The following is an 11,192-nucleotide window of genomic DNA, read 5'->3' as shown; positions in this document are numbered from 1 at the left end:
GGTCACAAATCAAGAAGGTTGCCGGTTCGAATCCTTGTGCAGTGGAAATTCCTAGCCAAAGGCCTCAGAAGCTGAAGCTTATGTTAGCTTAAGGTAATCTTCGCTTTTTAAGGCACTAAAATAATTGTTTCAACTTAAATTTGCCTAGTCAAGAATCACGCGGCCATCTCTAGAGCTCGGTTTCTGCAGTCGTTTGGGAAGCGCTGGCCAAAAAGTTTGACAAGCGCAACAGAGGGGGACGAGGGGCAGAGCAGCAAAAGCTGCGACACCACAAAACCCAAAGCGAGACCAACCTTGAGGCAGCCGCCATGTGCTAAAAATAACAATCAGCAATGTCCCCAAGGATTTGAAATGGAGCAGCAGCCGGGCAGCCGGGCAGAGCGTCAGACTCTGTCGCTCCTGGAATAATATGAATTACAATGTGCTTGGCAGCGCGTCATCATCCGCTTGGCCAGGTACGTGGCTTTCCATCTGCCTCTTATTGTTGTTTTTGTTGTTTCTTATTGTTGTTGTTGCTGTTGTCGAGTTGTTTTTGCGGCTGTTTCTGCTGACAACGCGACAGTTTACAGCTTGGCATCTTGAGTTTTACATAAATTTATTGCTTAATTCCTTAGTTGGCGGCCGCTCAATTTTGCATAATTTGATTCTAACTGATTTCAGATTGTACAGAAACGAGTCCAGCATAATATGTGTCAGGCATGCCTTCAAGTTCAAGTATCTAAAACTCAAGTAAACTTCATCAAATACAAGTACCTTGCATAAATGACAAAATGCGATTAAAAAATTGAGTTCTTATAGAAACAACTCGATTAATTTACGAGATATATTAAGATATTTTAAAAAAAGTAGCCAACATTTAAAATATTTATTTAAGTTCAACTTCAAAATGAAGCCATTTGATTGTTTTTCTGGCAAAGTCCAAAAAAGTAGCCGACATTTTAGTTACTATTTACTATTTAACTAATTAATTATTAATTATTTACGTTCAACTCTTATAACAGCAATTGTTTTTCAGGATATTTTAGAAGTCCAAAAAAGTAGCCAACATTTTAATTAAATTATTCAGTTACATTTCATTCGATTAAAGAACATAAACCGAGTTGAAAGTGAGTTCTTCTGGGCGCAACTTTATTGTTTTATAAGATATCTTATGAGAACTCAAAGTTCATATTCTCCCAACGTTTGAGCTCAATCTAATAACAAATGGACCCGGATTAACAAAGCCTTTAATCCAAAATATAGTTTAAAATTAAAAATAATCCAAAAATCGATAAAAATGTAAATATTAAGTTTTCTTAGTTTTTTTCTGTTTGGAACTGAGTTTGATACAGCCATATGTTGCGCATGTATGTGCCCTATATTAGTTAGGGTATTTAATCTTCGGCACTCTAAGTCAACTTTTCCTACTTGAATATTTTCCATCGCAGGACAAAGCCCATCGTCTGTCTTTTTTCATTAGAATTTATGAAACTTAACCTAAAAGCAGTTCCCATATTTTATGCCCATCATTTTATATATCATCTATTTATAAGTATATATCATCTATTTATATGTATGTGTATGTACCTTTGCCAATCACACTTCACGTTTCGTTTATTCCCCAAATTTAGTTTTTCATTTGTTATGCATCACAGTTTGACAGGCGCTGCCAATTGCTAAATACTGCAGCATTTCCTGTTCAGATTTCTTGATTCTGTTTTCGTCTCCCACAAGTCCAGCCCTCCTCCCCCTGCCCCCCTCCCTCCCTCGCCGACCGCTCCCCTTTGGCGTTCACTTTCGCTCATTTAGCGGCGACCTGCTTCGATATCATTTTTTGTTGTTGTTGTTGTTGTTTTTACTGCTACTTTGGCTTTTATTTATGCAATTTTCACTTTCCTGCAGTTGAGCAAAAAGAAAATGCAAATGCATTTTCATGCAAATGTTGTCTTTTTTTCTGCTTCTTCTTCTTCTGTCGCTGCTGTTGCTGCCAAACATTTCCATTATGTTAAAACGCATGCCACGCCCCCCGCCCGCCCGTCACTCACTGGCATTTGCCGCCTGCCGGCCCGCCTGGCAGCCGGTTTGTCTGGCCCAGCTTTGGGTCTGTCTTAAGTTTCTGGCTCGGCTCGTTAATATAGTAAATCACGAGGTTAGTGAGCCGTGAGCCGTGAGTCGGGCTGTGGATGCCTTACAGTTTGACAGCCATCACACTAGAGCTGTGAGCGTGTCGTGACACGAGCACGAACTGCCTAACATGAAGAAATGTTATAAGATTAGCATACAAATTAAATTAAATAAAAGTTATGTTCATATATTTGGAATTGTGTTTCGTGTTCGTGTTCGTGTCGTGCCGTGCCGTGCCCGAAACATTTGACACGCGCCCATCTCTGACTGTGGGCATCTCTGATGAAGCATTCGCAACGACTTTCACTGCGTCGCCTGCAATCTTCTCGGCTTGGCTGCGCTGTGGTCAATCCCAATTCCAAACCCCATTCCCAGATCCCAGACACATCATAAACTTTTGCAAAAATGTTTCCTCATGATGACGCGGGTGGCCCCCGTTGCCACTTGCTGGTTCCATTTCGTAGGCCTGCAGCTGCGCCTTTTGTGGCACCAAGCACTGCCCCCCCTTCCCTTTCCCACTTGCCCCCCTTGGGCGCACATTCCACCCACCTGATTGTTATTTATTGTCTGTTCGTCTGCTACTTTTGCTCTATCGGACTGGACATTATGAAAGCTGACGAGTGCTTGCCGCTCGGGGGGGACGGGGGGCTGGGAGGCGGGGCATGTATACACACACACACACTCACGCAATGTCTGGCTGCAGCTGCCGGTCCATAAATCGCATAATGAGCTCAACAGTGACTGCCAAACTGTGAGGTGTATTGTTAGTTGGAGCCGTCTAAGAGGCTGCTTACATGCTCGGATAAGCATCGACCCAACAACAACAACAAGCAAGAGCAAGAAGAAGAAGAAGGAAAAAAACATTGTCAGTTGCATCTAGTTAGAGCGCGTTGCCTGTTAGTTGCTGTTGTTGATGTTGCCTCAACCTCGCATCAAATTTGTATTTACATATGTATATGCCCTCGGACAGTGGGCAAAACTAGATCATAAAAAGTTAAAAAAAAAACACGATTGGCCAATTAGCTCATAATTAAGAATTACAAAATTATGGTATAACCAATTAATATCCTTAATTTTCTATCAAAAAATTTAACTTCTGCAAAAAATGCAACTTCCTCGCTGTTACGGCTTGGGCTATGCGTTGTACATCAGTCAGTCAATCATTCAGTTAGCAGAAACACAGGCAACTACTGTAAAAAAAACAACTTTCTAGCTATTACGGTTTGGGCTGTGTTCATCTTAATCAATCAGTCCAACAGCACTATCATCTCAGCCATTACGTTGATTATCAATCAGTCAATCAATCAATCAGCAGAAACAAAGGCAACTAATGTAAGAAATTCACCTGCCTAACTATTGCATCTTGGACTTGACATGTTCATTAATCAGTCAATCATTCAATCAGCACTATCATCCTCACCATTACGTTGAGACTCTATCTATCATCGGCAGCGGCATCCTAGGTTGATCATCAATCAGTCAATCATATAATCAACAGAGATAAAGCAAATAATGTACAAAATTCTGCTTCCTAGCCATAAAGGCTTGTGTTGTGCTTTGTTCATTAACTATTCAAATCAGCTTTATTATTTAAATATATTACGTTAAGCATCAGTCAGTCAATCATTCAATCAGTAGTAATAAATTTATATGCAGATTGTTAAAAGCTTTTCCAGCTTTTCCCACAGTGCGCTGCTTGCCTCACGTGGCTGATTTCACAAAGACGATAGCACCAGGCTGCCCCAACAACAACAACAACAATAGTTGTAGTAGCCGCAAGCGGAGGCATTTTCCTTGGAACAACAAATAAAACAACAAAAATAAACAAGATCTGCCGACTTCGTCTCTCCGTCCCCTTCTTCGTCTCCGTCTCCGTCTGGTGTCTCAGCTGCGTTCTGCTAATTTCAACCTTTTTCCCGAGACGCGTCTTCTGTGAAAAACGAAACGCAGCTCACTTCCACTTCACTGGGTTGCCAAGACCCTCCCCCACCCACCTCCTTCACACGCCAAGACGTCTCAACTGTCCCCCCCCCCCCCCCACAGCTGATCGTCTGGAGACTGAGACTGAGACTGAGTTGATGTCTTGTGCCGTTTACTTTATGGGCGCTTTGGCCACTTGGCCACATTTTGTTTGCTTGTTTAACAACCAGATTAGCAACAACAACAACAACAACAGCAACAAATACAACAACAACTTATTGTACAAGCTCACAACACGCGTCGTCGGCGCCTTTTGACCCGTTCGCAGACATTTTTGTTTATTAGCTCAATTCAGACTATTCATAAATCTGCAAAGGAGATTCAGTTTTACACTAAATGTAGGGTATGCGACAAATAGATGGACTCCATTTCAGAAGTGTAAACCTAAAGTTGCCTTATACATACGTATTTAAGCATGGAGTCTGGGAGTCTGGAAAATCGTATATACTCTTGCCACGATCCTATATACTATGTGTATATATATTCTTGATCCATATTCATTGACTATATCGCCATGTTTCTCTGTTTCAGGAATTGCACGGATGAAGTTTCCCCCTTCAGGCAATTGGTCAAGTATAGAATCATATCTCGAGCATATCTTCTTCCTTGATAGAATTTATCCATTAACCCGCATAATTCGCATTATAGATTTATGCTTTGCCCGGAACATTTTGGGCAGCCGGAAACGGAAATGGACTGAAAGCTTCCTTTTGCTGCATTCCAGTCCAAAGCCGACGAATTGAGTTGCAATCGAATCACAATGTGCATTTGACAGCCAAAAAGAGCCTTTGGCCTATAATCAGGAGCAAGCGCTGATAATTGCACGGTCAATGAACCTGACTGGCGGTTGGATAGGGGTTGTGGGGGGGAGGGTAATTAAGCTCCCCACACCCTTCCCACTGCTGCTATGTGATCCAATAGGGCGTGAAATTTGAAAGCTTTGCGTGGCAAATTCATGTGTGCAAAATTGCAGAGCTGTGCAGAAAGAAGAGGAAGCTGGTCGGTCAAGGGGTTGTGGATGATGAGAAGTAGGAAGGGGGAGGGGAGGGGGGAGGGGGGCTAATAAAACTCATTGCATGCCACGTTGCACATTTTCATAGGTATTTCGTGTCCATTCGTTCGCCCCGCTTGCGTTTGACCCCTGGGTTCAGCTTGTGGCTCACGTTTATGGCAAAAATTTCATTTCCTGCCAAACCAAAAAATGATTTACATAAAAATGAGATTTGGCCCCAAAAACAGGTAAATGTTGTAAATTTTAAAAATCAGAATTTGAGAAAAAACCTTTACGGCTATATACATTTTCTTCTTTCGAGTGGAAGAAAATAATTTTCTATATACATATCAATTAATCTTTTATCTAAAAAAATGTTAAGGTTAATAAACATAAATAAATCAAAAGAAAAATATTTAAAAATTTTGCAAATATTTTTGGTCACTTTTTATCACTTTTGTTGCACATTAAGTTAAAAATTTTCATCTGAGAAAATGATTAGTATTTTATTCAGATTTAATTAACTGCTGTTTGCTAAAAAGCTGAAAAAAAAGTAGAAAATTCAAACGACAGTTATAACGGGCATTTTGGCGCCCCAAGAAATATGTGAAGAGCATAAACAACAACAACAACAACAGCCCCGCATTTGTGACAAATGTGGCAAATGGTCGGCATCAAATGTTGCCAATTGTGTTTTTGTCGCCGCAACAATAAAAAGCAATTCAAAATAGCCCCCTCCCCACGACGTTAAACAACAGCTGCTGGGGAAAACCTTAAAGGTAATGGAAAAGCGGCCCAAGTGACCCAGAACTTGTTGTAGCTGGGCGCCTGTTGGTCAGATGTGTAAAAAGGGCGAAGGGGGTGGTGTGGGTGTTATGTCCGCAAGATAAAAGCGCGGCGAAGGCAAGCTTAACAGTTATTTTCTTTGACAGACTGTTATGAACATAGCAGGTGTCCACAGCAGAAAAGAGAAAATCGGATTACTAGAATTTTATTGATAACTAACAGGATATAAGAGCTAATAACAGCGGCCGGTTGTAGTAACAAAAATGTTAACAGCTACTCAGATTCAAACAATGGTATTTAACAGCTTAACAGAAGTGAGCATAAACGAATTGCTAAAAGTAGAGAGAGTAATATAGCGTATGTAAATAAATAACACTCATGAGACTTTAACAGAGTATAAAATTAAATGTAAGCACGCTCGTATGGTGTGATTTGGTATTTTTTTTAGCGAACCCCATGTGGTGAGAATGTACCAAAATCGCAAGTTTGTATTATACTATATTACCCTCGATATATCCATGGTTTTCATTAAATATATGTTTAATAAATAATATATATATATCATAGTTTCGTATTTTTCACTGTCGAAGTAACCAAAAATCCAATACAAAGGTAATGCAAATGTACATAGCTAAATAGGTACGATTATGATAGACAAAGAAATTAAGCTTAACATAATTGATATTTTCCATTTAAATTAATGACAAATTAGGAACCATTAAAAATGTTAATAGTACCTTTTTCCTAAAAAATGGTACAAATTTTGTGTGGCGCCCGTGGCAATGTTGCTTGAAGAATATATCGGCGGGCCACCACAAGTTATCGGATAACATTATTGGTTGCGCATCATAATAAAAACTAATTTACGCAAATATTGCATTTAAAGCAGATTTATTTGCAGTAAATTTCATTTAAAGCATGGAGGACGTTAAGAAGAAAAAATATGCAATTGTATTTCGTTGCCCGGTGCCGAAGTGCTCCTATTCCAGCAAACGGCTGTACAACCTGCAGCGCCACGAGAAGACGCACGGCAAGGAGCACTGGCGCTCGAAGAGATTTCCATGTCCCTGCTGCGCCTATGCGGCCGCCACGCGGGCACATCTGAAGCGGCACATGGGCAACAAGCATCCGACGGAGGATATTTCCAACCATGATCTAACTGTACTTGCCTACGAGGACTTTGAAACGCCGGCGGAAAAGCAAATGAAGTCGTCGCCAACGGAGCAAATTAAGGATCCAAATGAAGAGCCAAAGAGCACGCCTCAGTCACAGTCGAAAGAGGCGCCACTGCTTCTCGAGGGCCCAGTGACCGTGCTGCAATTGGTGACGCCCTTAAGCCCGCAGTCGAGGCCCCAGCCGGGTGAGGTGTACTGTAATGTATCTCTCGAGGGCGAAGCCTTTCGCCTGATCCCAGTCGAATTTTTGCCGGTGGAAGCGGCAACGCAAGAGCTCTAACACACCCGCACGCACACAGAAACAGCGAAAGCCACACGATGACCCACCCAGCGGGTGTTGCAATCGATCCTCACATGTAAGAACCAAATGCTTCTGTTCCCCAGCATATGCCCTTGCAGAGGTTACTTTGAATGTGCCATGACACTTTATCTCTTAGAATTCTTCTTTCTAATAGAATCTTCCTTTCAGTTCTCCGTAATCAGCGGCGTCCGGCATTTGTGTAGATGCATTTAGAAGAATCACGGAAGTCTTACAATGCAGGGAAATGAAATATATTCAGTTTGTGGGTGAGAAAAGGTTTTGCAATGCCGGAAAATGTGCAGTTGAGTGATGGAATGCCAAATACAGTGAAAGCTGCCTAGTATGGACACCTAGGGAAAGGTCTTGTTGAACATCTTTAACAACATTTTATTCTTATGAGTGCTAAGGATAAGTCAAAACTTGTTTTTAAAAACTTTTTTGCGCAAAACATTAGCGAATTATCGAATGCTTCAAGTTGTTCTGGTGCTCTTTTATTTTTAACTCCATTTACAAACCTAAAAGATAAGATAAAAGACTCGAATTGTTAAAACTATAAAACTATAGGACAGGTGCGCACAAGGGAGCTTTCACTGTACTTGGTGTTCCTTCAATCCAAGCGGATCTCATCTTGACACAAATGCTGGGTTCGAGGGAAGATTTAAAGCCTTAAATTATGGTAGAGTATGAGGAAAGCAATACTAAATAGAATATTTCTTGAAGCGAAAGTGAACACAGTTATTGTCAGGAATAGAAAATATTTTAATAATTACAATTTAAGCGAAAGAAAATTATTTTCCATTTTCAAAGTGGCAAATGCAAAGTTTTATTCGACAATTAATTTTACAGACTGTTTGTAAATTAATAAGTAAAACTCATAAATTATTAATCGAAGAGTAAACTTTTCGACAACAGCAAATAATGTTTTTAAAATATAATATTCTTTAATTTATTGTAAGACACATTTATAAAAAAAAAACATATTTTGATATCAACTCATTGAAATGTAGTTTTTAAAATATATTTAACGGGCACCTCGTAAATGTGCCTTTGTATATATAAAATACTAGTTAGCTTAACACATTTAAGAATGTATTTAATAAATTGTATTGAGCACAATATATTTTAATGGGTTGAAGACAACAAAATAAATATTTAAATATAACGACGACATTTAGAGTCAGCAGCCGATTAACAGAAATGTTAACTGACACTCGCTCCGGCACGTTAATAACAAATAGAGCGCGCGTCTAAGAGAGTGACGCGACGCTGTTACTGCCACTGTTAAGCCAAGCCATTTTGAGTATAGCAGTGGCACTTTGAACCGCCGATATAAGAGCAACGTTTAGTCTGCAAACAACTTCGACTTGGGACGGTTGGTATTTGCGTGTCGCGGCTATGTAAGCGGCTAAAAATCGAGTGCGAGTGAAACGGCAATAGAAAAAGAAGTGTTTCGTGTGGGAGTGCAAAAGAGAAGCATATCTAAAACGGAATAACGGTGCATACGCATGCCAACCATATAGAAAAATAAAACCGCCGAGTGCAACTGAAGCGCATTTGTTGCAATGCGAATCAATTTTAATCAATTTTTGAATTGTTGTCAAATGCAGCAGCAGCAGCAGCCAAAACCAAATACAAAGTGAAGTGCAAAAACAAAAACCGGTTCGCCTCTGCAGCAGCAAAAACAACAACAGCAGCAAGAAACCAAAAGCAAAAGCAAGAGCAAAGCAAAGGAAGGCAAATCCAAAGGCAGCAAAAGAATTTTGGTTGCTCTCTGCGTGTGTGTGAGTGTGTGCGTGTGCGTACGTGTGTGTCCGTTTGTGTTTCAGTGTGTTTGCGTCCAAGGCAGAAAACGCAGCAGGAAAAGGCAGTTGGAATTTGTTGTTGCCGCTGCCGGCTCCGTTGCTGCTGCGATTTGTTTTTGGCCCAGGCGAAGAATTTGTATTTGTATAGCCAAAGCAAACCTGTTCCCCTGCAGCAGCAGCCAACAACAACAAAAACAACAACAACAACAACGACAATAATAGCAAAACAAAACAAGCGAAAAAAGTGGCACAAGTGAAAATTCCTGCGTTGCGAGTGTATTTGTGTCTGTGTGTGTTGTCTTTTTTTTGACAGTCTTGGCCAAAAGTGAAAATCAATTTGCTGAGTGTGCGCGGCCCAGCGAGCGAGAGAGAGCGAGCGCGAGAGAACGCACACTGTTTCGTCCTTTTGGTCCAAAAATACCAGAAAGCAACCAGGCGAGAACGAAAACTTGACGAATATCTACTGAACGCCGATAAAAAGAGCAACAACAAAAACAATAACAACACAACGAAGAGCATATCAAAGCAAAAAGTAAACAATCTGTGCAAAATAAAAAGAAAACGAGAACAACAAAAAGCAGCAACAACAACTAAGCAAAAGGTCAGTATTCCAGCAGAGCCTAAATGATATAAAATATTCCATATATTTCAACGAATAACATGTGTGTGAGCGAGCAGAATTGGAAAGACTTTATAATAATGTATTCCCATTATTAAGCCACGGATCATTCATGTTATACCATTTGCGGTTTTATCGCACCCTACAACAACTTTTTACAGCTCTTCAGTTGTGACCTTCGCTTGTGATTTTATGGCGCCGGCAGAAAAACAAAAAAATTGCGATAGAAGCTGTTCTTATCAGAACTTTTAATTGATAGCGAAAAATAATAGTTATTCGATTTGAAAGTAAAGTCAAATCTCGGTAAAGTGGACAACTGCGATTTTGGGTTAACTAAAACAAAATTGTTTGAAGAGCCTTCAGTTTTTGATCTTTGTTATGAAATGATTTGGCCTTAACCGAACCCCGCTACCCGCTACCCGCTCCCCGCTCCGCCCCCGCTGTTTAGCTTGCATAACTGCGATATTGAAAATGTTGCGTGTTTGCTCGTAATATTTGACTTTTTAAATGAGTTATTTTTTATTTATTTTTTTGTTTTTTTTTATCAGATTTTAAAACCCCAATTAACTATTTTTTACACATGTGCTCGGGTCACGTAACGCTCGTCGCAGCCTCGTTGAGGAATTTTCATCTGTTTTACACATCACGTACAGCTGCGACTCACATTTGATCAGCTCGAATCAGATAATAAATATATAGTTCATATTTTTCATAGACATGGGTTTATTTTCTTTTTTTCTAGTTTTTTACTGACGGCAACTTGAAGTTCACTTCAAGCGTTTGTCACAATTTGACAGCCATTTTAGCTGCCCCACAAATTGACATTATTTTTGTGGTCAACTTTAATTTCTGATCATTTCACCAAATTTGCATAAATTGATTATTTAAATTGCAGACAGAAAAAAAAACAACGTTGACTTTTATGGCAAAAAACTCGCAGAAACAGCAATTTTTATTTATTTAATGAGCAAAAATTGTCGGCCGTAGGCGGCAGTCACAGATCTCCGATTTGGACTCAAATTTGTTGGTCAGATTTTTTTTTTGCTGCTGCCGATTTTTGTGTCTTACAAATTTGAGGCAATTTTCGGCGCTGCTTTTTTTTGGGGTCAATTAAATTAGACGACGCGAAGTCGTTGAAATAGCTTGATTTGATTTGGAATTTATATAACGGTATATCGATTTAAAATGTTGCCCAGACTTTTCATTTCTTGGAAAACCAACCAACCAACCAAGGTCCCAATATCCCAACGCATCCTTTATTATATTTCAAGCAAGTCTTGAAACTATGAATCTGGCACTCGTTCAGTTTCTTCTTAAGATCTTTATTTATGTCCTCTTTTCTCTTCTTAATCCTTCTTTGCCGTTTTTCAATGTTATATCCTTTCGGCGCATTATTATCCATAATTTTTTTATTGCCCGATGCTTAAGTTTTCGC

General features: G+C 39.8%; 2 protein-coding genes and 1 long non-coding RNA gene across 6 annotated transcripts in view; all 3 read left to right on the top strand.

Moving 5' to 3' along the window:
* Positions 1 to 5,475, top strand: LOC135426696 (uncharacterized). 2 transcript variants are annotated; one of them, XR_010435937.1, is made up of 3 exons: positions 1 to 93; positions 149 to 455; positions 4,615 to 5,475. It is a non-coding gene; the product is annotated as an uncharacterized LOC135426696 (long non-coding RNA). The 2 variants fall into 2 exon arrangements; XR_010435938.1 differs by having other exon boundaries at positions 8 to 93; positions 154 to 455.
* A 1,201-nt stretch (positions 5,476 to 6,676) lies between these two features.
* Positions 6,677 to 7,810, top strand: LOC135426616 (uncharacterized). The gene is made up of 2 exons (XM_064679809.1): positions 6,677 to 7,391; positions 7,505 to 7,810. The coding sequence occupies exon 1, from the start codon at positions 6,779 to 6,781 to the stop codon at positions 7,313 to 7,315; it is 537 nt and encodes a 178-aa protein (XP_064535879.1). The 5' UTR covers positions 6,677 to 6,778; the 3' UTR covers positions 7,316 to 7,391; positions 7,505 to 7,810.
* Positions 7,811 to 8,682: 872 nt separating this feature from the next.
* Prosap (prosap) overlaps positions 8,683 to 11,192 on the top strand; it is a 73,859-nt gene continuing 71,349 nt past the window's right edge. For all 3 annotated transcript variants that reach the window (XM_064680128.1, XM_064680129.1, XM_064680126.1), the window contains exon 1: positions 8,683 to 9,739. The gene's annotated coding sequence lies outside the window, so the exon portion shown is untranslated. The remainder of the gene's footprint in view (positions 9,740 to 11,192) is intronic.

Source organism: Drosophila montana, unplaced genomic scaffold (genome assembly GCF_035044405.1).
Source record: "Drosophila montana isolate Dmon_TW-CO22-7 unplaced genomic scaffold, ASM3504440v1 contig_2081_1, whole genome shotgun sequence".
NCBI classification, from domain to species: Eukaryota; Metazoa; Arthropoda; class Insecta; order Diptera; family Drosophilidae; genus Drosophila; species Drosophila montana.
This window is presented reverse-complemented; position numbering and strand designations above follow the sequence as displayed.

What these genes read in the sequence shown, in the direction of transcription:
- LOC135426616 (XM_064679809.1), top strand. Translation starts at nt 6,779, where the DNA reads ATGGAGGACGTTAAGAAGAAAAAATATGCAATTGTATTTCGTTGCCCG.